At 43.8% G+C, this 26,112-nt stretch overlaps 2 protein-coding genes across 3 annotated transcripts in view; one reads left to right on the top strand and one right to left on the bottom strand.

Moving 5' to 3' along the window:
• KDM3A (lysine demethylase 3A) overlaps positions 1 to 16,547 on the top strand; it is an 83,262-nt gene extending 66,715 nt beyond the window's left edge. Inside the window, exons 19-25 of the mRNA XM_043983033.1 lie at positions 1,369 to 1,540; positions 3,174 to 3,261; positions 4,948 to 5,078; positions 10,865 to 10,984; positions 11,082 to 11,221; positions 13,366 to 13,677; positions 15,849 to 16,547. Coding sequence (XP_043838968.1) covers positions 1,369 to 1,540; positions 3,174 to 3,261; positions 4,948 to 5,078; positions 10,865 to 10,984; positions 11,082 to 11,221; positions 13,366 to 13,677; positions 15,849 to 15,929 — 1,044 coding nt within the window. The 3' untranslated portion in view covers positions 15,930 to 16,547. The remainder of the gene's footprint in view (positions 1 to 1,368; positions 1,541 to 3,173; positions 3,262 to 4,947; positions 5,079 to 10,864; positions 10,985 to 11,081; positions 11,222 to 13,365; positions 13,678 to 15,848) is intronic.
• Positions 16,548 to 20,185: 3,638 nt separating this feature from the next.
• The window catches only part of CHMP3 (charged multivesicular body protein 3), a 45,590-nt gene continuing 39,663 nt past the window's right edge, over positions 20,186 to 26,112 (bottom strand). For both annotated transcript variants that reach the window (XM_043983036.1, XM_043983037.1), the window contains 2 exons: positions 20,848 to 20,962; positions 20,186 to 20,709 (listed from right to left, as the gene is read on the bottom strand). In XM_043983036.1, coding sequence (XP_043838971.1) covers positions 20,564 to 20,709; positions 20,848 to 20,962 — 261 coding nt within the window. In that variant the 3' untranslated portion in view covers positions 20,186 to 20,563. The remainder of the gene's footprint in view (positions 20,710 to 20,847; positions 20,963 to 26,112) is intronic.

Below are 26,112 nucleotides of genomic sequence, written 5' to 3'. Positions count from 1 at the left end.
TAGTATCAAGTGTCTGAGGCTGAATTTGAACTCAGGTCCTCTTGAATCCAGGGCTGGTGCTTTATCCACTGCACCACCTAGCTGCCCCCATTGGCTGGCTTTTAATGGCAATGTGTGGAAAAGCAGCACCCCTTAACTATCTAGATGCCCACTTTAAAACACAACACAATGCTCATTTACATATATAAATTTTTGCAATGCTTAAAAAAGTAAGTTTGAAGATAAAAAACTTAGATTCTTTACATAGTGATCACACAGTTGTTTGTGCCTCAATTCCATCCACTTCTTAGTGCTATAATTATGATAGCTTCATTAAAGGAGCTTGTGAAGTATCTCCTTCCCTACACTCCATATATAAGCTCCTCAAATAAATGAGGGGAAATTTTTTTTTCTATTGATTTATAGAAAACTAAATACACTTAGGCTGTTTTGATGCAACTTGCTTTTGAATTTGTTTATGGCCAGAGTTGCAAATACCATTTTAATTGTATATAATAACTGAAGAGAAAGCCTTAGCAAACAGGGTTATACCATTGGATTTCAATACTCTTCTTATAGCAAAACTTCTTTTGTACTGAGTAAAGGTTTGGGTTAGTTTTTGTTTGAGTAGGGTTGGACATCAGATTGCATCATAAAAGTAGCTTTCTCACACTTGAAAGTAAATTTCATTGTGCTTAAATTAACTTTTATTTCTTTTGCTCATGACTGGTATTCTTGAAGATTCATGTGTGTGTGTCTAGGACAAAGGGAGCTTTTCATTTTTTTGTTTGGGGCAATGAGGGTTAAGTGACTTGCCCAAGGTCACACAGCTAGTAAGTATCAAGTGTCTGAGGTCAGATTTGAACTCAGGTCCTCCTGAATCCAGGGCTTAGTGCTTTATCCACTGTGTCACCTAGCTGCCCCCAGAGCTTTTTCATTCTTTTTTTTTTTTTTAGTGAGGCAATTGGGGTTAAGTGACTTGCCCAGGGTCACACAGCTAGTAAGTGTTAAGTGTCTGAGGCTGGATTTGAACCCAGGTACTCCTGACTCCAGGGCCAGTGCTCTATCCACTGCGCCATCTAGTTGCCCTGCTTTTTCATTCTTTAGTGGGAAGTTAAGGCTTTTTGTGTTTAAAAATCAATTCAGGATAAAGCACTAAAATTTAGAACTATCAGTAAGCGAATATTAATGAATAGGATACAAAGTATTTTGGAGAGAGACTTAGAAGACTCTAAACCTACAAAGATAGTATCAGGCCCATAGATAGATGCCAATTTAGTCATACTCATGGATGACAGTTCAAAGCAGGGAGATAGTATTCTGAGATGAGGTAGAAAAAATTGTTTTAAAGAGAAGATTATTGAACACTCTTTTCTTTTCCCTTTATAGCCAGTGATGGTGTCTGGAGTGCATCACAGACTGAATGCAGAGCTGTGGAAACCAGACTCCTTCAGGAAGGAGTTTGGAGAGCAGGAAGTAGATCTAGTCAATTGCAGAACTAATGAGATCATCACAGGAGCCACAGTGGGAGATTTCTGGGATGGATTTGAAGATATTCCAAGTAGGTATCATAGGGTCCATCTGAAGGAAGATGATGTAGTGCAGTCATACAAAACCTGGTAGCCTTATATTGGGTGTGGTGTTGTTGTTATTGAGTTGTTTTAGTTGTATCAATTCTTCATGACCACATTGGGGGTACCTAGCTGCTCTACTGCTATAGAGGAATTTTCAATACAATTGATGCATTTTAAAAATAAAAATGATTTCATTGTATTATATTAGATTCTGCATTAACACCACTTAATTGATGTCCAGATGAAATATGGGCCTAAAAAGATCTAGCTGAGAAATAGCATCTCATTCAGTTAAAAATATAATACATGCTTCACTTCATTTACTAAGTTTGACACTTAGTAACTTAAGTTACTAAACTTAAAGCAAGATATTTGTAAGAGGAGCTGCATAGTTTTTCCAGTTGTTAAAAGTAACCAATTTAAAGATAACAGACCATTAAGAGAAAGGCTCTTTATGAAACTGATAGTGTCAGAGCATAATGTATTGCTGTTTTCGTGGAAAACACCAGCAGAATGTGAGGTCCCTGAGGACAGGAATATGTTAGGTTTTTCTCTCTCCTCCCCCCCCCAATATCTTTTGTGTGTGAGCACATGTCTGGCACATAGTAAGCAGGCAGTAAATGCCTATTGATTGGATTAGCTTGTGGCACACAGGGTTGGTTTCATGCTCTTATCTAGAAAAGTAAAGTGACAAATTTATAACAGAGATAGAACTGTTAACATTTTTTAAACACATCTGCCCTGCAAATGAAATAGAAGAGACTTGTTTATTAAGGATCATGTGACCTGTCTACAGAAGTCATTTTCATTTTAAAGATAAAACTATCATAAAATATGAATAGATAAGGAAACTCAATTTTCCACAAACAAATAAGAAACCCTTGGTCTTATTTCTTGAATAAGTATGGTTGTTTAAAATTGACTTGTTTTGTGAGAGCTCCTTGAAACAAGTGTTTGAAGCTGAAAGTTAATTATGACATTGTTAGGGCTGGTTTTCTGATTCATGAAAGTGATGAGACTTTTCTCCTGTTGATGACATTTTATTATAGTATCAGTGATAAGAAGTAGTGTCCCATAGTGGTGTGAGGGGGCCCTGGACTGGGAACCAGACTTGGCTGTTCTTCCTTCTAGCATTACCTGATCCAAGCAGGGAGCCTGTCTTTGTGCTGGTATCAGGTGACTGAGCACTGACCACCTGTGTCATTGAACTAAGAAGCGCTGTTCCACTCTTGTGTGTCAGTGTTAATATCCTGCTGATTCCATAGTATCAAGTGGGGCTTGATTTCAAGGAACATCAGAATGAAGGGCAGACGGGATCTGAGGAGAACCTGTTTGAATAAGACTTATTAATTGTCGAAAGTAGCAAGAAAAATAAAAATGTGAACTAGCTGGTAGTTTTATCTAGGAAACTTAAGGTTATAAAATCTCTATGATACAGTTTGTTAGAGGTCCCTCTAGAATTTTGCTTTCTGCTATTAAAGTGTTAGAGACAAGAACAAGGATTAGGCAAGCTCAGTGTATAAAAGAATGTGCTTCTGGTGTCAGAAGCTTGGTGTTAATGAAATTCTGGAAAGTTACAGAATACGGCAACAGTGAATTATTGCTTTTATTTCCCTTAAGGTCGCCTGAAAAATGATGATGAACCAATGGTATTGAAACTGAAGGACTGGCCTCCAGGAGAAGATTTCAGAGATATGATGCCTTCTCGGTAAGATTAGAGGTGCCAGCCCAAGTTCTGTCAGTATATTTAGGGCACTGAAATAATTGTTTGGAGGATGGGGAAGATGCTTTTCACTTAAACATGAGTCTTTGCTGGAAAAATGCCAACTCCACAAGCATTTATAAATAAGTGCTTGTTATGTGCCAGGCACTAAGCTAAAGTGCTGGGCCTCCAGAGGAAGACAGAAAGAGCCCCTTCCCTCAAGGAGCTTACAATCTAATGTAAAGCAAAAGATAGGGCATAAAATGGAGATAATCTCAGAAGGAAGGTGCTAGTAATAAAGAGGAACAAGAAAGGCTTCTTGGAGATGTCGGGATTTTAACTGAGACTGGAGGAGATGGAAACCCTGCCAGGCATATGTGGGTGGGCAGGGGGGCCAATAATTAAAATGCAGAGAGGGGGATGGGAGTGTGTTTTGTGAGCAACAGTAAAGAGAAGCCTGAGTCACTGGATTGTTGAGGACAATGAAGTGTGAGGAGACAAAAAATGTGGGAGTTGTAGGATTGCTTCAGGAGATGGTAGGCCCTAATGAAAGTTATTCTTTGTAGGATAGGGAGACTTTGGTAGTAGGGAAGGAACTAGCAGATAGGGATAGCTTGTGGATTAGTGAGGGAGGGCATGCTTGAGGTTTCAGTCTGTCAGAGAAAGGAAGGAAGGAGGGAATGGGACCAAGGGCACCGTGTGAAAGGTTTGGCCTTGGCAAGCAAAAAGGGCCCCATCTTGTCAGATACCAGAGAAGAGAGTGCTAGATGATGTCAGTGGGGTTTAAGATGGAGAGAAGGGAGGGAAGGTCATGACAAATGGCCTCACTTTTGTAAGAATGAAATAGAGAGGGGCAGCTAGGTGGCGCAGTGGATAGAACACCGGCCCTGGATTCAGGAGGACCTGAGTTCAAATCCAGCCTCAGACCCTTGACACTTACTGGCTGTGTGACCCTGGGCAAGTCACTTAACCCCAGCTGCCTCACCAAAAAGAATGAAATAGAGAATAAATTAACAAGGAACTAAAGGACTGTCTTATTGCGATATGAATTTGTAACGTAGCCTGAAGAGGCAGGTGGTTTGGCAAGAGGTTCTCGGTGATGGGACAAGGGAGTAGAATGCAGAGAACAGCATAGTATTAACATGGCTAACTCCAGCTTCAGGACCAGAGAGGAAGTGAAAGGGAGTTCTGACCTAGGAAGGTACTGAGGGGTGGAGGAATTGTAGGTCTTGAATGAGGACTGTGGTTAAGGGTGAGGTGTAGGGAGGGATGGAGTTTGTTGGAGATCACAACTTTTAATTTGGGAAAGGGAACACGTCTAGTTAATGGATGGTGAGAACCAGCATGTGACTGGTGGAAGTAAAAGGGAAGGATCCCAGGATGCAAGAAAATGTAGCCAAATTGGGAGGTTAGAGATGGGGTTGAGAAAGTGTCTCTTGCTCTTAAAATCCATGAGTAGAAAGCAGGTATTGGAGGAGAAGAGGACAGTGAGACAGTCAGTCAGGTTGTCTTCAGACAAGAAGAAGGAGAAGACATGAGAAGGAAAGACATTTACATCATTCCAGTTATCTGGAAAAGCTGTAAATTAGCATCACTGTCCCCTTCCTTGGTAGAGATTTGTTGGCATTTTACAAAATTAGAAAATAGAAACCAAGCGGCTAAATTTAGAAATTCACCACTGTCCAACACTAGGTTTGAAGACTTGATGACAAACATCCCACTGCCTGAGTATACCAGGAGAGATGGCAAACTGAATTTGGCCTCCAGATTACCGAATTATTTTGTGCGTCCAGATCTGGGTCCCAAGATGTACAATGCTTATGGTGAGTATCATTCTGATCCTTTCTCTGTCACATTAAGTAAGTTTTAGTCATGTTCCTTCTAATTTCACAGCAGTGATTTTAAAAGGACAACTGGTGCCACCTCAGCAGTTTTTCTTTGCATTGTTTCAGATGGGGTCATATGACCCCACTGGTCTTCTCAGAATAAAGGTTGTTTGTCTTCCTATCCCATATTATCTTTTTTTTTGGGGGGGGGGTGAGGCAGTTTGGGTTAAGTGACTTGCCCAGGGTCACACAGCTAGTAAATGTTAAGTGTTTGAGGCTGGATTTGAACTCAGGTCCTCTTGACTCCAGGGCCAGTGCTCTATCAACTGTGCCACCCAGCTGCCCCTATCCCATATTATCTTAGCCACAAACAAACAAAACCCCACAAACCACACTTAAGAGTTGGAATTGTTCAATGGCAGTTTTTGCTAAGGAGCAGCAAATGGTATTCATATACTCCCCAAGCTACAAATGCAACATACCCTACTCAAATTGACAAATTAAAAATAATGGATTTTATTTGTTGAAAATAGTGAAATTGAATTTTGGGGATAATGTCACTCAGCTTCCTGAACATATTTACTCATGTTTTTCAGCAAAAGGGGGGCAGTTAGAGTTGTTGAAGGGTAGTCAATGATGCTTTGTGATTTGCAGCCCCTGCCTGCAATGCTGCCACTTTGGAAATAAACTCCTAACGGGAAGCATCCCCTTGCCCTAGCCTCGGCACTCACTGTGGGACAGACCCTACGAGGGCTTCTTGTTCTGGCTTTACCTCAGTCTGGGCTCTGCTCCCATGGAAGAAGAAGGGGTCTAGAGGAGATTCTGTAAGGGCTTTGCAGCTGTCGAATTGTATGCACTCTTCTTGAGGGCAGGAACACCTGGATTTTCTAGCTTTTGTTCCCTCCTCTATAGCAGGGACTTGAATGTTTGGGTTGGACTTAGGGGCAGATTTCAATCAAATACAAAAAATATTTGAAATTCATGTTGGAGAAGGTATATGAACTCCAGGTTAACTTCTCTGCTGGAGTTAATTTGTATTTCAGCAATGGAAACTCAATCTTATCGACAACACAAGGCATTGCCAGGCCTTGGGATGACATAGTTATGGCAACTTTTATGTGTAAGCTTTGAGCCCACTGAATCTCATGAGTGGGAGGTGAGGTTGGGGGAGGTAGTGTCTGTGAGGAACATTCTGGATTTAGTCTTTGATTCCCAGGGGTTGGGGTGTTCTGGCCATCTAATTCAACCCATACCTAAGGAAGGGGCCAACCAAACTTTAATTAAACTACCCCGTCAGAGAAGCCAGAGCATCCTGATGCCCGTTTTTGTTTTTGTTTTTTTTGGTTTTTTGCGGGGCAATGGGGGTTAAGTGACTTGCCCAGGGTCACACAGCTAGTAAGTGTTAAGTGTCTGAGGCCGGATTTGAACTCAGGTACTCCTGAATCCAGGGCCAGTGCTTTAACCACTGCGCCATCTAGCTGCCCCTCCTGATGCCCGTTTTTATAGTTGTAATTGTCAGGAAATTTGTGTTGACATCAAGCCTGTGTTTGCCTTTTTGCATCTTCTACTTGTTCCTATTTCTGCCTTCTGTGGCTAAGCTGAACAAGTCTGGTTCTTTCTGTATGCATCAACCGTTCATATACTTGTAGACCAACCACAATTACATCCCTTTACTCCCCCAAGTCAGTTCCTATTCCTTACAGATGCTTAGATGGCCCCTCCCTATACTGGTTCCCATCTTCTGCACCCTCTTCAGCTTACCCACTGTTGTTCCTAAAATATGATATAATATCTAGAACTGAACCTGAGGTTTCAAATGGGTTCTGATCAGGACACAAAATTCAACTGGACTGTCTCACAAGTCCTACACCCAGTACTTCTCATTACATTAGCATTTTGTACTGATAGACTGTTGATTCAGTGAGCTTGCAGCTAGCTTACTGAAACTACGAGGTCTGCAGGCACACCGCTATCTAACTAACCCACCACCTTCTTGTAAATGGGAGGCTGACAGTGTTGACTATCAAGATAGATAGATCTCTGGATCCTGACTCATGGCTCCAGTTGCTGAGCTTTGTGTCTTCTTCAAACTTGCCCTGTGTGTGTGTGTGTGTGTGTGTGTTTTGGCGGGGCAATGAGGGTCAAGTGACTTGCCCAGGGTCACAGCTAGTAAGTGTCAAGTGTTTGAGGCTGGATTTGAACTCAGAACTCCTGAATGCAGGGCCAGTGCTTTTAGCCAGTGCGCCACCTAGCTGCCCCCGCCATTTGTGCTTTTTAGGGCTTTATATGCAGGTCATCATTGATAATGTTACATAAGCCAGGGCCAAACCGAGGTGTACATACTGAGGCACATCCCTGGAGCCCTCTGGATGGAGGACCACCAGGCCTTCCTCTGTCCTCCTGGCCTTTATCTTATGCCTCTGTGCCATAGCGACCTCCTGATGTCATCTGCATATGCCCGGCATTGCCATTTGCCCCTGCCTCCACATGCTTAGGACTTGCTGGCCTTTCCAGTCATCTGACAACCACACTTCTTTCTATGGGTTGTCTCCTCTAATTAGAACGCAAGCTCCTTGAGAGCAGAGGCTGCCTCTCCTTTTCCATGTGTGTGCCCAGCACACAGAGCAAGCTCTCAAACACTTTTTCGTTCATTCTCTTGTGACATCAAATTATTGGCTTTTGGGGTCGGGATACTCAACTCATTTGGGTCTACCCAACATCTCTGATGCCCAGGAAAGGCCTCTTTAATCTTACAGAATTACAGTGCTGAGAAACAAGCATGTTGTGTGCTTCCTCTGTAGATTTATGCACATTTCCCACCCCCATCCCCACAACAGAATAGAAATGTGGTCCTGGTGAAACAACTATTCAGAAAGTGAAGTGTACTCCAGTGTAACTTTACACAGGCCTATTGAGAGAGTTTATTAATACAAAATTGGCCTGGTTTTATGAGCTTATGTACTAATTGGGAAGGCCCAACTGGTTAGGGAGACCCTAAGATGTTGTCCTATTTTTATTACTACAAACAGCCTTTATTAAGATTAACATTTGGCCAATCCTTTAAAACCTCAACCTACAGGGAGGCTAAGGAGCCAAATTTTGGAAACCCCTGTATAATGTGTACCCAGGGCTTGTGAGATCAGAGGGTGGGTGCCCTCTGCTGGTTGAGAGCTGGGTGACACCTTCAGGCACAGTTGGGGCCTGAAGCTTTGTGGCCACAGGGCAAAGCGGCCTCTCTGCCTGCCACCCAAACGCTGACCGAGGATGAGGATGGCTAAGAGCAGAGGCAGGAGTATCTGTGTGTGATCTTGGGTCACAACTGAAGTTACTGATGAATTTCTCTGGGGACAGGGATCACACAGCCCAGTGACCTTGGCCTAAATGAGGAGTTCTCTTCCGAAAGCTTTCTTCTCCCATGAGTGCGACTTCTTTTTGTCTTCTCACAGTGATTTCTCTTCTTCTCAAATGTCCCCCTTTCCGTCTCACTCTTACTCCGCTCACCTGTTTCTATGATCTCCCAAATATTTTTATATGCATTTATCTTGGTTGCCAAACAAGCATGTTAAGGGTGGTGGGCAGACATAGTTTTGCTGTTTTACAGATAAGTGGCACGAAGGTCCATGGGGGTCATACCAGGAGACAGTAGTGTTGGGATTTGAACCCAGATCTCACTAACCTACACTTAGGAGAAAACAAGCTTATTTCTTTCCTCATAGTTTGTCGAATGAAGTGACAGGCTAGCCCCTCCACCTTAACTTGGAAAGGTCAAGTGAGGTGAAAATGGCTAGAATGTTCCAGAAGAACACAGCTTGTGTGTGACTTAATGGCTTTGCCAGCTGCTGCTGCTGTAAGGCAGGCACATGCCTAGAATCCAGCAGAGGGTGGAACACATAAACATTCCCTTTTCTCCCCATCTTTGGCTTAGAGCTGCCTGTATCAGGAGTAATTTGGTGGCTTCCTAGCCACCCAGCGCAGTAAAATGTTGAGACCAGTTAGATTTGTGTTTTCCGGAGAAGTTTCTCAGTAAGCACAGACTGCGTGCCCAGCAGTGTGTGAGGTGCCCTCTCCCTGAAGGCAAGGCAGCATGGACAGTCATCTGTGCACATGTCTACACAATATGAGGTAAAGGATCTTCCTGGGGAAGAAAGCTTGAGTGAGCAAAGGGTTTGTGTAGAAGGCCCTGCTCAAGTAGCATTTTGAAGGAAACGAGGGGTACTGGGACACAGAGGTTGTGGGGTGGGGGCGGCAAGTGCACTTGAGGCACGGTAATAGCCCATACACAGGGATAGAGATGGAAGTGCTGGGGCTTGGTCTGCCCTGGAGTGTCTGCACACAAAGTAGAGTAAGAAACGCAGAGCAGGAGTTTGATGTGACCTCAGAAATGACAGGGAACCACAGAGCGCATTGAGGAAGGGAGAGGTGTGGTCAACCCTCTGTTCTAGGACAGTAACTTTGGTAGCTGTGTGGAGGGGAGACTGGAGATGGGGGAGACTGGATAATTAGTTCCCTTACCCCACCTCCCGGACAAAGGAGATGAGAGTCTAAATTAGGGTGCCAGTTATGGGGCGCTCCAGCAAGCCTGAGGGAAAGAGCCCAGCAATCCAGCATGCATCTGGGCCAGTTCTGTCATCCCCCAAACCCCTAAGTCACCTAAATCAGGCTTCTTACCTGAGCATTGTCCAGCTCGGGAGACGGCTGACATGCTTTGAGACCCTGGACACCGTCATCTGACGGGTCAGAAAGTGAGCATTAGGAGGGAAAAGGGTAAATTGGCTGATGGGACAGAGGAGAGCACCCTAGAGATGCTGAGACAAGAAAATGGGTGGAACAGAAAGCCTCCCCAAAGAAACAAACAGGAGAGTAACTGATTGGGATGAAAACAATCCAGAAGAAGCCAAAAACAACGTCATGAAAAGAAAGCTTAGAGTTCCTGTGATCACCTCCCAGTGAAGGTTTGGGACAGCCTCTGCAGGCAGGAGGACAGGAAGGAGGGAAGGGATTGGCTCTGAAGCCTTTTTAGGTTAGATAACGTGCTGGCCTGGTCACGTGATGCCCTCCAGCTTTGTTTAGCAGTACCCAGGTAGGAATGGAAGAATCTGAGGAGAGTCCTGCAGGAGTAACGCCTCTGGGGTTAGGGCTTGCCTGAGCCTCAGTGGGACCTGAGCAAAGGGTTGGAGAGCAGAAGCCATCTGGAACTGGTCAGCAACGAGGAGAAAGGGGCATGGGGAAGGCAGGAGAGCCTGGGCAAGTACTGCAGGCTGGAAAGGTTGGTGTGGCCTGACGTCCTCTGGATGAGGGAAGCATATGGCTAGAGGACTGAACGATTGCAGGTTATGTACGGCCTGATAAAGGGATTGTGGGTGATGATGAGACCCACTGCTGCGAGCCAACGGGTCATGGGAAAGACAGAAGGAAATAAAGATTAAACTCCTACCCACTATGTGCCAGGCACTGTGCTAAGCACTTTTTACAAAAGTACTTGATCCTCACAATCACATTGGGAAGTAGTGACTGTTACGAAGCTCTTAACCCTCATTACCCTGCAAAACTAAAGAAATAAGTTGCAGTCCTTACTAGGACAGGCTTGGCAGGGAGGCTATGGTAACAACAGGAGCTGACATAAGGACACAAGCAGCTGAGCCTGAGTATCTGCTTAGAACGTGTTGCCTCCACCTTGGAGTTGGGCTGAAAAAACTGTAGTCACGTGAGGCTGAACTGATGCTGGGTCAGTGGTTGAGTGTCCGCTTTTCATGTAGCATTAAAAAAGTTTCTCTCTCATGCAGGGTTAATCACACCAGAAGATAGGAAGTACGGAACGACAAATCTTCATTTGGATATATCTGATGCAGCTAATGTAATGGTCTATGTGGGCATCCCTACAGGACAACTCGATCAGGAAGATGGTAAGATAGATGATCCTGTACAAACATGCGCAATGAAGCTTCTTGCCTCTGCAGTACAGTGTCCTTTTACATCTCTTTCTCGTCTCTCCCCCAACAGAAGTACTTAAAACTATTCAAGATGGAGACTGTGATGAACTAACAATAAAGCGGTTTATCGAAGGCAAAGAGAAACCAGGAGCACTTTGGCACATTTTTGCTGCTAAAGACACAGAGAAGATCCGATCCTTCCTTAAAAAGGTATTCTTTAATTGTCATTATCATAAACAGAAGGCCAGCTTTAAAATGTTTTCGAAAACTAACATGGCCTTCTCCAGGTTCCCGGTAGGAACAGGCTCAATGCATCTCTGCTTCTGCAGTCACTGCTTGATGCCTCATGCATTGCCCTTCTAACTGTGGAAGTGGAGCAGGAGAGAAAGGCCTTAGGATGTGCTGGGGCTTTCCCGAGGCCTTTGGAAAGGTTGGCCAATAGGGTTTTCTAAGCTTTGTCAGCATCAGCTTACAAAGCAAAAAACTAAGGATGAGTGGTTTGGGGCAATATTTATCATGTTACTATCTATTTAAAATAATCATATCCTAGGGAAGGCACTATTGGGTAGTGGATAGAGCTGAGTTCAAATTGTGCTACTCTGTGATCCTAAGCAGATATTTTTATTTCTCAGTGGTCTAGGCAATCCTTCAGTCTCTAGTTGGAGCGAAGGGCCTAAGCTGTACTGGTCAAGCTATTGACTCACCTGGCAGGGGAGGACCCTCCATCGATGGTTCTTGGTGTTGGCCCTCAAAGTTCCATAGAAAACCAACGTACGGATAAGGCCCATGGTGCTCTTTAATTTCCTCTGAGATTTCACTTAGTCGCTTTATTAGAAGCTAATATCAAACTTGTTGGAAAGGAAACAAAACTGGTTATCTCATTGGACTCCACAGGGATTCCCTCTATAACAGGCAGACCAGGAAGGGCTTTCTTGTGCATTGGAGAGAATAAGAATAGTAAGTGGGGAGGGGTAATATCTTTTTGACAGACCAAAAAAAATCTAGAAACACCATCAAAGGTAGTCTTAGAGCTTGCTTTTTAAGTACTAAGGCTACTTTCTAGAAACTATATCTTCGCCCTTAGTGGTCTCGTGGAAACAATCTGGTTGAGAATCATTCACTGTCAGTCACAGCCTCCTACATGACAGCTGCAGTCTGAAGCCTTAAAGGAAGCTGTGCTTGGACCAAATTAAACTGTACTACTCACTTTGAAGGACAAATAGGACTAATCATAGTGGAAAGAAGTTTTTTAGTAGAGTTTTTCTTGTCCTGTTAAAGCATTAACCTTTAGAGAAACCTTGTCCTGAAGGATCTCAGACATAAGAAATTCAGCTGAAAATAAAACATTCTACAAGGAGCAATGATTTTTGCAGTTAGCTATCGCCATTCAAGAGGTACAAAGCACTATTAGGCAATATCTAGTTCCCTACACTCCAGGCCAATAAGGAACTACAGTGAGGGAAGGCTTGAATTACTGACCACAAAGTGTGGATTTCATTACTTTTAGAGGCAACATTAGTGTGAGAAAAGATATTTAAATTTGATTTTGGAGAATTTTGCTTATGGTCAAGCACTCATTTTGGGTTTTTTGCTCCTTGTTGTTTTTGTTGTTTTCCTTATTTAGAATTTTATTTTTCCCCAATTACATGTAAAACATTTTTAACATCCATTTTAAAAACTTTGTGTTCCACATTTTTTCTTCCTCTCTCCTCACCCTTCCCTTTAAGAAGGCAAGCAGTTCTCTGGGAATGGATGGCATTTTTTATCCTAAGTCCTTCAGAGTTGTCTTGGATCATTGTATCACCAAAAATAACTGTCATTCATAGCTGATCATCTTATAATATTGTTGTTACTTTGTACACAGTACAGTTCACTTTGTATCAGCTCATGTGAGTATCTTGCTCATCATTTCTTATAGCACAATAGTATTCCATCATAATCACATACCAGTTTGCTCAGCCATTCCCCAGTTGATGGGTATCCCCTCATTCCAATTCTTTGTCACCAGAAAAGAGCAGCTATAAATATTTTTTGTACATATATGTCCTTTTCCTTCTTTTAAATTTTTTTCCTATCTTTTTGGATACAGACCTAGTAGTGGTATTACTAAGTCAAAGACTATGGATGCTTTTCTAGCCCTTTAGCCATAGTTCCAAATTGCTCTACAGAATGTTTGAATCAGTTTACAACTCCACCAACTGCATTAATATCCCATTTTCCCCACATCCCCTACAAGATTTGTCATTTTCCTCTGCTGTCCTATTATTCTAATAGGTATGAGGTAGTACCCCAGAATTGTTCAGACTTGCATCTTAAGTATTCATTTGTTGAAAGGTATTCTGGATGTGTTCCAGGTCTCAGAAGAACAAGGTCAAGAAAACCCTGCCGATCATGACCCCATTCATGACCAGAGCTGGTATTTGGACCGCCCGCTCAGAAAGCGTCTTCACCAAGAGTACGGCGTCCAGGGCTGGGCCATTGTACAGTTTCTGGGTGATGTGGTTTTCATCCCAGCAGGTGCCCCGCATCAGGTTCATAACTTATACAGCTGTATAAAAGTGGCAGAAGATTTTGTTTCTCCAGAGCATGTCAAACACTGCTTCTGGCTCACTCAGGAATTTCGCTATCTATCTCAGACACACACTAACCATGAAGATAAGCTACAGGTGAGTTTGGAAGATGGGGGAATGGGTTAAACTTTTTTAAGGATTATAGAATATTTTATGGAATATTAATGTTTGGAATATAACTTGGTTTTTCACTCAACCTAACTGTTACATACATCCACACCTAGAGAGACACTTTTATTGCTGTGTCATCCGTGAACTCAGATGATCACACGTCAACATTTAGGCATTAAGACCAGGATGAAGGACAAAACTTGGGAGTCCTGACCATATCCATTCTCAATTTATCTCCTCAGATACTTTTCAGCTTAGTGTTGTACACAGGAGACAGTGTTGTGAACAGGAAATGGTTGTTCGTAATGGTGGAAAATATTAATGGCCCTCAGGTGCCCCTGAGACAAAGCACCTGCAGTTAGAGAACTGTGATTTAACTAGTTATATTTGTGTTTGAAGTGAGCTCACATTGCAGGCTTAGGTTTTGCTTTTTATCGATTAAAAATTGTAGGGGGATAAGAAAGAACGTAACTTCCTGTCACTTATCAGAAACGCGAGCACGTGCACGTGCGCGCGCACACGCACACGCGCACACACACACACACACACACGCTGAAATCTTTTGGTACTGTTCAAGTGCCTATGAGACATCGTATGTCTAACCATAGAGAACATGGAAAAACCAATTCCACCTCCTAGGTGTACATTTGAAGCTGATCTTGGGAACCCTAACCTATCAACAAAACAACTGGGAACCAACAGGAACCTTAAGATACTGTCAGAATTTATGCACTGGGAGTGAGCTCCAAAGTCCTTCCCAAAGTCTCGGTCTCCTAGGCCCGGGATAGCCCTGAGTGTTCACTAGACTCACCTCTAGATACACACAGCGTCTGCACCTACTTCATGAAAGTGGCTACAAAAATCAACTACATCACGCCTTAAAACAGCATTTAAATGTCTCCTGATGGTGGGAGGGGAGGAAACCCTTCAGGCTGGCTTGGCTGCCTTCCTGGACATCACTCAGCACTTTAAACGCGGTGCCTTGCACTGACCACAGCTCTCTAGACAGCTGTGCACTGTGATCCCACTCAGCACTAACTCATCCATTGAGCTTGCTGTCCATAAAACCCCAGGTCCTCTGTAGAGCTCCTTGTCTCTCCATATTCCTCCCTCATCTTCTATGAAGGAAGCTTTTATTTTTTTAAACCCAAGTATAAGACGTGACTTACTGAATGTCAAACCATCAAGATCTTTTGGGATCCTGACTGTGTCTTTGACAGTCATTGTCACCTGCAAATCAAGTTTGTTTTAAGCTCCTTTAAAAACCATTTAAATTCAGATGGGATGGGGCACAGTGGAAGTACTGGCCCTAGATTCAGGAGGACCCGAGTTCAGATCTGACCTCAGACACTTGACACTTACTAGCGTAGGGGCCAAATTTTAATTGGGGAGTGTTAGCTAGGCGGCTCGCCCCAATATTGGGGCAAGGAAGGAGACCAGCAACCTCCCTCAAAAACAGAACAGGGTTAATTAACAAGAACAAACTTAAAAACATAAGCAAGATCAGTAGAATTAAGGGAAAGAAAAAAAATGGGGGAAGGGAAACAATACAACCTTAATAACACCACCGACCAGGGATCAGCTGAGAACACATGGCCACATCCTGTATCACTTTCTAGCTTCAAGCTAGAATGGTGAAATTCCTCCCTTCTTCCCAGCAGACCCCAGGCTGATCACACACAGCCCTGGGGCTTCCAATCAATTGGCTGATCTTGCTTGTGTTTTTAAGTTCGTTCTTGTTAATAAACCCTGTTCTGGGTTTTTTTTTGGGGGGGGGGTTGGGTTTTTTTGTGGGACAACGGAGGTTAAGTGACTTGCCTAGGGTCACACAGCTAGTGTCAAGTGTCTGAGGCTGGATTTGAACTCAGGTACTCCTGAATTCAGGCCCAGTGATCCATTGAGCCACCTAGCTGCCCCAACCCTGTTCTGTTTTTTAGGGAGGCTGTTGGTCTCCTTCCATGCCCCAATATTGCAGCGAGCCACCTAACTAATACTCCCCAGTTAAACTAGCTGTGTGACCCTGGGCAAATCACTTAACCCTCATTGCCCCACAAAAAGAAAAAAAAAATCAGATGGGAGCCAGAAAAGTGATAGAAAATTATTATAATAAATCGAGTTTTAGAGTGGCTGTCTTAACTTGCTGTTTGTTGTTTTAGGTGAAGAATGTGATCTACCATGCGGTGAAAGATGCGGTTGCAATACTGAAAGCCAATGAATCTGGTTACAGCAAACCTTAAGATCCAGAACCTAACTGGACTGAACTACTGGCAGCTGTTGGGAGCAGACCTTCTGAATTTCTGTGGACTTGGAATTCATGTTACCTCATCCTCCTTTTTAAGCAGTGCCTGCCTTGGGAAGGTACTTTGTCTAATGTACGTTTCTAGTGTTTACAAACACTCAGTGTGTATATGTAGTGACTATTCACTGACACCGCGGCATCCTGAAACTGGGACTTCTTACCTGCTACAGAGTTTTAAACCAAACTGTAAAAAAATTACCTCTTATCGAGCTCTGGAAAACATCTACGACTGTTCCCCACCTGTCTGTTGAGCTGTCAACATGGATTTGTAACTACTACTCTTAGGAATCTTTTTTTGGGGGGGGAGCGGATTTTCTTTTATGAATATTGGGGGATTTTTTTTTCCCCTAATGAGAACAGAGGAGGAGCCAAGAATATAGTGGCTGATGCAGTTCTTAATGCATTACCATAGGACTTGCATTAAGCGACAACAACAAAAAAAATCTACTGTATAATTCATGGGATTAACCATCTTTAAGCAAATGAAATCTAATTTAATTGAGGCTTTGCTAATTTCTATGTGTTAAGCATTTTACATTAAACAATATTCATTTAATATTCCGTGTTGTCTTCTCTTGGTGATAAAACTTACACTTTTGTCTACTCAACTTCCTCTCCTGCTATCAAATTAAACAAGAAAGAGTACAGGAATAGGATATTTTGGTGAACTGTAAAAAGGTAACCACTACTTCATGGAGCCTATTTCCTTGGAGTTTGGGCCCAAGTTCAGACATTAGCCTTTCTGGATGGATGTTAACTAGGCAGAAGTGAGACACTGAGAAAAGAAGCTACTTCTAGAAGTGACTGAATTGCTACCAGAGGGGCTCACTTAAATGCTGCCTACAGCTAACTTTATAACTTTGTAATTGGAGGAACTTTACAACAGTAATGGCGCCTTGTTCTCACCAAAAGCCAGACTTTGGAGAAGTGGGTTATGATTGAAGCACAAGTGATTCGTAAGTGTTAATTATTGAGGCACACACTTGACTGTTCCAATAGAAGAAGAATCCATGGAAATCAAAATCAGTTATTAAACACCCGGGACTTGAAGAGCCATCTGAGAAAACCCAAATAAAACCCAAACTAAAAAGAAGTCTAGAGAGCCAGAAGAGATACTAGAGGGCATCTGGTCCAACTCCTGCTCCCTCATTTTACAACTGAGGCCTAAGGATATAAAATAACTTAAGGTCACAGTAAATAAAGGGTGCAGAGCTGAGGATGATCAAGGAATTCCAAGTACTTTACTTTGGGAACATGTTGCTAACTTAAAACTGAATCCCACCAACTCAAACATAGAAATTGGAAAGTCTTTGTAGATGAAGAGAACGTCAAAAATGGCAGCAGAGCCGGGTATGATGCTTATCGCATAGCACCCTGCCTCCTCAGTCATTCAGGAGTTCTCCAAATTAAAAGGTGCATCGTAGGTATCACAGACTTATTAAAACTCTAGAGATAAGAGTGCCCTGTTAGCCCAAACGTTTCTTGTCTCAACAGGTAGAATTTTAGAGTGATGTTTTGGGGGGCAAAGGAAGACTTGTCTGAAGATCAATTCCTTTAAGCCGTTGTTTCTATTGTACTGTAAAACTCTGAGATTCTAGGCAAGAGCTCCCAAAAAGATGTGTGCATAGAATATTAGCTAGCATCTTATCTAGTTCATGAGGTTTGCAAAGCACTTTACAAAGAGCTCACTTTAGCCTTACAATAAAGCTTGGAGGTGGATGCTATTTATCCTCATTTTAGAGATGAAGAAACTGAGGCCAGTTATGTAGTTTGCCCAAGGTCACAGTTCTCTCTAGTGTCTGAGGATTTCAACTTGGTTGTCTGGGGGCAGAGGGGGGCATTTTATTTTGTAATTTTTGTGTGGGGGGGTGTTTTTTGGTAAGTGCAAGTTCAGTGCTCTCTAGGGCTCATCTATCATATTCCATGCCAATATACACATATACACACACCTATACACATAAGCATTGAGGGAGTGCTATGGAAGATCCCTATCACGTTTGCCTAGGGAACTGGAGAAATAAGAGAAACATTAGGAGAGACTGGGGACAGGGCTCAGATGAGTAGTGGGGCTCAACCCAACTGGATGTGTGTCATACTTCTTCCACACCAAAATGACCCAGGTCAGAAGTGGGCCAGGTCAAAGCTGAGCCCATTGGCAGTGAGAGGTGTCAGGCCACAACCGCGCTTGCAGCCTGGATGTAAAGTAAGACAGACACAGATGGAGTATAGCCAGACTTTTGGATAGTGGTGGGTGGGGAAAGAGCTCCCAGCCTGACTTGTTGGAGGGGGTAAGGGGTGGCAACAGCAGTAGCTCTGGTCCTGGGTGTCTACCTCAAGGAAGAGCTACATTCTGACTCCCGTGGGCACCAGTGGTCAGCACTTTTCTCCCCGGCAGTCTGTGATCCAGTGGCCAGGGCCCAGCTGCTGTCTCCCTTCAAGTCTCAACTAATTATTTGCAGGCAGGTCTTGCTGCAGATTAGTGTGAGCTCCCTGAAAGTAGTTTTCTTTGCCTTTCTTTTTTGAGGGGGGAGGTTTGGGGTTTTTTTGGCAGGGCAATGGGGGTTAAGTGACTTGCCCAAGGTCACACAGCTAGTAAGTGTCAAGTGTCTGAGGCAAGATTTGAACTCAGGTACTCCTGAATCCAGGGCTGGTGCTTTATCCACTGCACCACCTAGCCGCCCCTCTTTTTTGCTTTTCTTTGTATGGCCAGTGAATGCATCCCCAGTGGCACTGGTAGAGCACAAACCAGGCACACAGTAGCTGTTTGACCTCTCTGGGGGAGGATATGGCTGCAAAGGAGCCTCAGGTTGCTTAGGCACACAGATTCAGTGTCCCAAAGGGCCTTAAAGGCTAGCTCAGACTTCTCATTTAACAGAGAAGGAAACCAAGGTTCACAAAGGGTAAGTGGCTTGCCTGGGATCACATAGGGACTAATATCAGGAGCAGGATTTGAACCCAGATCGTCCTGGTTCCAAGTCCAGCACTCTCCATTATGCCTGCATGTTCCCTAGAGAGGAATCCTGCCCCCTATTACAATGTCATTTGTCAGTGTAAACCTTCCAGGCTCTTGACAGATGATACTACCTACACATCTGGCGGGCATAGATGAATGGACTGGAGATTAGCCAAGTCATCATGTTTCCCTTGAGGGATGGGGGGAGGAGGAACCTTTCCCCTTGGCCCCCAGACAGCAGGATTTCACCCTAATTCCATATAGCTTTAAGACCAGAGAGTGATGAGACTTCGTGTCGCACACAGCTCTCGATTCTCACAGGTGCCCAGGCAAGGGACTGCCTGGTCAGAACAGGAGGTTGCTGGCCTGCTGCTGTCTGTTACCCAGTGAAAGGAGTCCTGGGCTCACCAGCTCTGGCAAGTCGGAGCAAGGCCTCATACACAGGGCAGGGCAGCCCAGCCACATCCAGAAGAAAAACGAAGCCCAACAAACCCGACCTCATGGACCCCAAGGCTGGAGAAGGGACCTGAGCACCCTGGCAAAAGCCCTCCCACTTCTGCCCTGCCCTGGCTGTTCCAAGGTGTAAAACCCTATTGACTCCACACTGTGACAGTGGGATGAGCACGGGCTTTTGGACTGGAGGCTCAGCCAGTATTCCACCCGTGACGCAGAAAAGCAAGCTGATGGCAAAGTCAATGACGAGAAGCCTGGATGTTCCCTCTCTGTGCAAATGCTAACAAACCAAACCCCTCCTGTGACTGATTTCTGGCTGTATTTGAAGACCTTTGTTCACAGCAGCTATTCAGAATGGATGACTACATCTCACCTACCAGCTTGTGAGCTCCTAAGGAGGCACTGATAAGTGGCACTCTATCCCTCTTCTGCTGGAGATTGCAGGCTATCACGATAGGGAGAGTTCAGAGCAGAAAGCAAGCCACCTATCCCAGACAGACAATAAAAGCAAACAGCGAGGTAAATTCAAGGGCAACAGCCAAGCCAAGCCTGCCCAGTGTCCCACCTCCGCCCCGCCCCCGGGTGCCAGGAAAGGGATCCTGCCGATGTCGGAGTCCCTCAGGCACAACCAGCGGGTCCCAGACTGCCGACTTCATTAGCAGCAGCAATTAGCTTAGTGTCCTCACCATGCCATCACCCACAGAGAAGCATCCCTTCCCCTTTCAGGGTGAACTAGCCCGAGGAAACAGCTTGATAGCTTTTCACAAAGGACAGAAGAAACAGTGGGGTTGGGCTTAAAGCGGAAGTTTATTAAAATCCATTTATAGTGTTTTTCAGAAAAATCTACAGAACACTTAACATTCAGGCAGCAAAATACTTCAGAGTGCTTTGTGGGAAAGACTACTTGTTTCAAGGGATTTTTCTCCACTCTAAACACTTTTATATCTGGAAATTATACACTAACATAACAATCACCTCAGGTTAATTATCCCCTCTTCCACACCTGGGACAGCCCCCTTCCCCTCTGTAGGGAGTTCAACAGAAATGAGTAGAAAAAACCCTGTGTAATGCAATAACAAATGCAAAAAGTATTACAGGGGACGTCCTAGCCGGGGTGTCCACTAGGTGGCCAAACAAGCCCTTGCTGACAGGACAGGCGCACCCACCTAGCTTCGGAGGGTGGCTAATCGGGACTGCATGGCTTCAAGATCATCCTCCTCTTCTTCTTCCTCCTCGGCAGCAGCTGTCGCCCCCGCAAGCTCAGGCTCTGGAAGAGCATCCGTCACTTTGCTGGGTGCTTTGCCTAAGGCCCCTGGGAAGGAAAGAGATTGTGAAGAAAAGGGCAAAAGATCCTGACTTGGGCAACAGACTGATCAAAGACGGTGGGGACACGCAGTAGGTTGAGTAAGAGGGAAAAAGGAGATGAGAAAGGATGCACGGAGGTCCTTACCTGCTGTAATCTCAAAGAGAATTTTGTCGATCTCCATTTCTGCGGCTTCCTCCATTTCCTCCTGATCGTCCATGCTTTCAAAAGTGTCTTCTAACATCTCCTCTATGATCCCCGCCTGAACACCAAAGGAAGCACATTCCTGACCTCGTCTGCTAAAGCTCTGCCCCACAGCTCCAGAGAAGGATCCTGAAAAAGCTTAGTCTAGGCACTGGGACACGGTGAGCCATTCACCCACTTAATCTCTGGGGTCTTGGTCTCTTCACATATAAAATGAGATCCCTGAAACACTCTGCAGTTCTAACATTCCATGTTAGCCTATAGCATACCAGAGGACCTAAAGGATAAGTGGTATCCCACTGAGACTAAGTTTCACCTTAAGTGCTAGTAAAATGCTAGAAATCCACTGTTCCCTGACAAGCAGAAATCAAGATATACCTGGTATCCTTTTTCTTCTATTTTTTTTTTTTTCAGGGCAATGAGGGTTAAGTGACTTGCCCAGGGTCACACAGCTAGTAAGTGTCAAGTGTCTGTGGTCGGTCTGAACTCAGGTTCTCCTGAATCCAGGGCCAGTGCTCTATCCACTGCATCACCTAGCTGCCCCCTATACCTGGTATCCTTTACAATTATATTAGCTTTTTAAGATCTGCACAGTACTATGAATTTTCTCATCTGATCCTTACAAACTTAGAAGGTGGGTGTTATCTCCATTTTACAGATAAAAAAAACCGAGGCTGGAAGATCGTAAGTGACTTGCCTAGAGCAATACAGTTACAAAGTGAGGCAGGATTCCAACTGGACGTAGGCTGGAAGAACGAGCAAATAGAAAAATGAATCCCACCATAAAAAACTATTAAGGTGACAGGGATGTTTCAAGATACCAACAGAAAAGAACAGAATGACTCCAAAACATCTAGAATCAAAGTCTCATAAAAGAGGTTGGGCACAATTTCAACTAGAATTCCTATGGGAGATGAAAAACTTTAAAATGTTTTTATAAACAGGGGGGCAGCTAGGTGGCGCAGTGGATAAAGCACTGGCCTTGGATTCGGGAGGACCTGAATTTGAATCTGACCGTAGCCACTTGACAAGCTTGCTAGCTGTGTGACTTTGGGCAAGTCACTTAACCCTCACTGCCCTGCCCTCCCCCCCAAAAAAATGTTTTTATAAACAAAATGAGAATATCAGAGGAAAAAATTGGTAAAGAAAAGAAAGCTACAGAGGAAATTAACAGTTTAGCACACAAAACCTTATCCAAGCAACAAACTCCTTGAAAATTAGAATGGGAACCAAAGAGAAGCCAATGACTCCAAGTGAAAACAAGAAATATTAAAACAAAGTTAAGACAGAGAAAGAGGAAAAAGATGAAGAAGATGTAAGGTTACCTCAGCAAAAACAAAAAACCTGGAAAATAGAATGAAAAAAAATTTTTTTTAAATCACCGGTAGAGTGCCTGAATGCCCAGGATAAAAATGAAGCCTAGACATCAGCTATTTAAAAGTGGGTGTACATGCCCAGTCTGGTCCTTACTGCTTGGATACTGGAGACAAGAAAATACAAGAGACCATCCCTGCCCAACAAGGCAGACAACATGCAAACGACTCTACAAACAAGAGGGCTATAAGACCCACTGGAGAGAATCAACAGAGGGAAGGAACTGGCATTTACGGGCTTTGGGTTAAGGTGGGCTTTTAGGTAAGCCTTAAAGGAAGCCCAGATCAGTTAGAGGCAGAGGGCTCAGTGGAAATAGAAGGGATCCACCAGCCACCTCCTAAAATGAAAGCTCCTTAGTAACAGCATCATAGCCCAAGTCTGGAGCTTTCCGGTCAAAGTCAAAACACCACAAGCAGCCAAAAGGAGGATTTGAGTACCAAGGAGCCCCAGACAGAAGCCACCATGATCAGGGAAGAGAGAGCTTGAATGCGACAGTCCGGAAGGCAAAAGATGCACTCATCGGAAAAACTGAGCATAATCCTACAGAGGAAAAAATGGATTTTTCATAAAATAGAAGTCTTTCAAGTACTCCCGATGAAAAGACCAGAGCTGTGCAGAAACTGTGAACTTTAGACACAGGAGTGAAAAGAAACATTAAAAGAGAAACATAAGGGAACAATGACAAGGGCCTAAACAAGGATAAGCTGCTTTCATTCAAATAGGGGAGATGATACAAGTGTCCACTGGAAATGCTGTCATCCACAGGGTTCAGAAAGGGAGTCTAATTGTAGACAAGTGGTTCTGTTAGGCCTTCATGATCTCTGGAGATAAGAAAAAGAAGGGAAAGAAAGGCTACAGACAATGATTTCATAATCCATGTGTACAAGGAGATGTCTGTCCAGACAAGGAGGGAGGAGGAGAAGGAGCAGAAGATATCTGAACCTCACACTCATCTGGAGTAGTCACACACACACACACACACACACACACACACACACACACACACACACACACACACCCCTGACACAAATACATTTTATTCAACAGGTAAACAGGAAGAAAGGGGGAGAAAGGGAAGGAGAATTGGAGGGAGGGCAGATTAAGGGAGGGATCAGCCCTAAGGATGTACAAAAACATTGACGGCTCTTTTTGATGTGGCAAAGAATGGCAATCTGAGGGGTTGGGGAGCACCTATCAGTTAGGGATGGGATACTACTGGACAGACTGTAATCAGTGATGACAAGGATGTCATCCTTTGTGAGCTCTGTCTCCCCCAAGACTCCATCCCCAGGCCCTCTTTCCTCTTCTCTTGGGTGATCTCATCAGCTCTCATGGATTTAACAAGCATCTCAAATCTACTTTTCCAGCCCCAATCTCTCATGTTTCCAACTGCCTTTTGGACATCAGACACTGGACAATGGATGTTCAATAGACAACTGAAACTCAACACGTCCAAACCAGAACTCCTCTCCTCCTTCCTACACCATCTGCTCTTCCAAACTTCCCTGTTGTCAAGGGTACCACAACCCTCCCAGCCCTCCAGGCTCATAAGCTAGGTGTCATCCTTGACTCCTCATCTCTTCCCCCTTCCCCAACAGATGCCAAGGCTTGTTGATCTCACCTCCAAAACATCTGACCTTTCCTCTGACATGAGCCAGCCCCTGGTGCGGGCCCTCATCGCCTCACAGCTGGACTATTGCAATAGCTGCCTATGCCTCGCTCCGCTCCAGTCCACCCTCCATTCTGCCACTAAAGTGATTTTTCTGAAGTGTTGCTCTGACCATGTCACCGCCCTCCAAATAAACTCCAGGACCAAATAAAAATCCTGTTGGATGTTCAAAGTCCTTCATAACTCAGCTCTTCCCCTTTCCAGTCTTCTACCTCACTCCCCACCACACAGTCTTCCATCTGGTGGCCTCCTTGGCTAAGCCCCTCCCCACCCCACACACACCTCTGCCAAACCTGGGCATCTTCTCTGGCTTACTGGAAGGCCAACTAAGCCCCCACCTCCAGGAAGCCGTGCCCAGTCTCTCCTAGTGCTATTGCCATCCTTCATTATCCCCAGTTCATCCTGCACAAAGCTCGTTTGGACGTGGTCGTCTCCTCCATCAGACCAAGGACTCGTGTTTGCCTTCTGAGTCCCCAGCCCTGACCACAGTGCCTGGCACACAGTAGGTGTCTAACAAACACATATGGACATGTGATCACTGCAGAAAGGTCACGTGACAATGGCACGTTCTCTCACCCTCACTTGTAAACCCATCTGGTCTTAGGATGTTTTCTTTGGGAGCTCATTTATGACTAGTTCACTGCCCCCCCCCCCGCCCCAGGTTATTGAAAAGTCTATTCTTTTGTTGATCTGGATATTTTATATTTTCATTTGTTTCCTCTAAGCTAATAGTTTTGTGATCATATTTTATCAGCAAAATAGTTTCTAACATTTTCCTTTATTTCCTCTTCAATTGTTCTGAGTTCTTTTTCATCTTTGATATGACCAATCTAGTTTCCTACTCTCTTTATAAAAATCACATTAGCTATTTTGTGTATTTTTTTGTTTGGTTTGGTTTTTTGGTTTTTTTGCAGGGCAATGAGGGTTAAATGACTTGCCCAGGGTCACACAGCTAGTAAGTGTCAAGTGTCTGAGGCTGGATTTGAACTCAGGTCCTCCTGAATCCAAGGCCAATGCTTTATCCACTGTGCTACCTAGCTGCCCTCTATTTTATGGTATTTTTTTTTAAGTGAGGCAACTGGGGTTAAGTGACTTGCCCAGGGTCACACAGCTAGTAAGTGTTAAGTGTCTGAGGCCAGATTTGAACTCAGGTCCTCCTGACTCCAGGGCCAGTGCTCTATCCACTTCGCCACCTAGCTGCCCCTCTATTTTATGTATTTTTAAAGGGGTTTTTTCCCTACCCAAAATCAGCTCCTACTTTTATTTATGAATTCAGGAAATTGCTTTAAATTTTTTTAATCTCTTCAATAATTTTCAGAATTCCTCCTTCAGTGCTTAGTTGGGAGGTTTTGATTTTTTGTTCACTTTTTGTTTTTTTAAAGCTGTGTACCTAATCCATTGATTTGTTCTTTCTTTTGTTGATGATAGCATTCAGAGTTATAAAATGTCAGCTGAGAACTGATTTAACTGCATCCCATAAATTTTGATATGTTGTTTCTCTTGATGTTTCTTTGATGAAAATTTCAAATTATTTATCTAATTTGTTCTTTGAACCTAGCAGTTCTTGAGAAATAAGTTATTTAGTCTCCACATTTTAATTCTTTAACCTAAAGCCCTTTAATGAGCGTGTTTTTATTGCACTGTAATCAGTAAACAGTGAGATTAGTATTTCTACTTTTTTCTCATTTTTTGATGAGGTCATTATGCCCAAATACAAGGTCAATTTTTGTAAGAGTGCCAATTACAACTTAAAAAGATGTAAATTCCTTCCTATTCCCATTTATTAATCACCTCAGACTTATATCTTTATTTTTTCTAAAATTGTTTTCAAGTCCTTTTTTGTATTTAAGTTCAAAGAAGAAAAAGCATTTTCAATATGTCTGAACAGAACCATTTAAAATAACAGACTTCCAATGATTTTCTCATACATTATAGAATTTAAGACCACATATTTATATTTTAACACCAAGCTCAGCCCCTGGCCTAATGGTGGCCCTTCAGTTCATCTCAGACTTGGCCCTTTCCCCATAACTCTCAGGAAGGAACCAGAAACGTAAAAAAGAAAGAGAGTGACTGAGCACTAGAATCGTGCTCTCGAAAGGAGACTGGATTTGAAGTCTTTGGGCCTGGGTTCAAACCCTAACTCACCTCCCTGGTCTCCCAGT

The sequence above is a fragment of the Dromiciops gliroides genome, chromosome 2, assembly GCF_019393635.1.
Source record: "Dromiciops gliroides isolate mDroGli1 chromosome 2, mDroGli1.pri, whole genome shotgun sequence".
In the NCBI taxonomy this organism is placed as follows: domain Eukaryota; kingdom Metazoa; phylum Chordata; class Mammalia; order Microbiotheria; family Microbiotheriidae; genus Dromiciops; species Dromiciops gliroides.
This window is presented reverse-complemented; position numbering and strand designations above follow the sequence as displayed.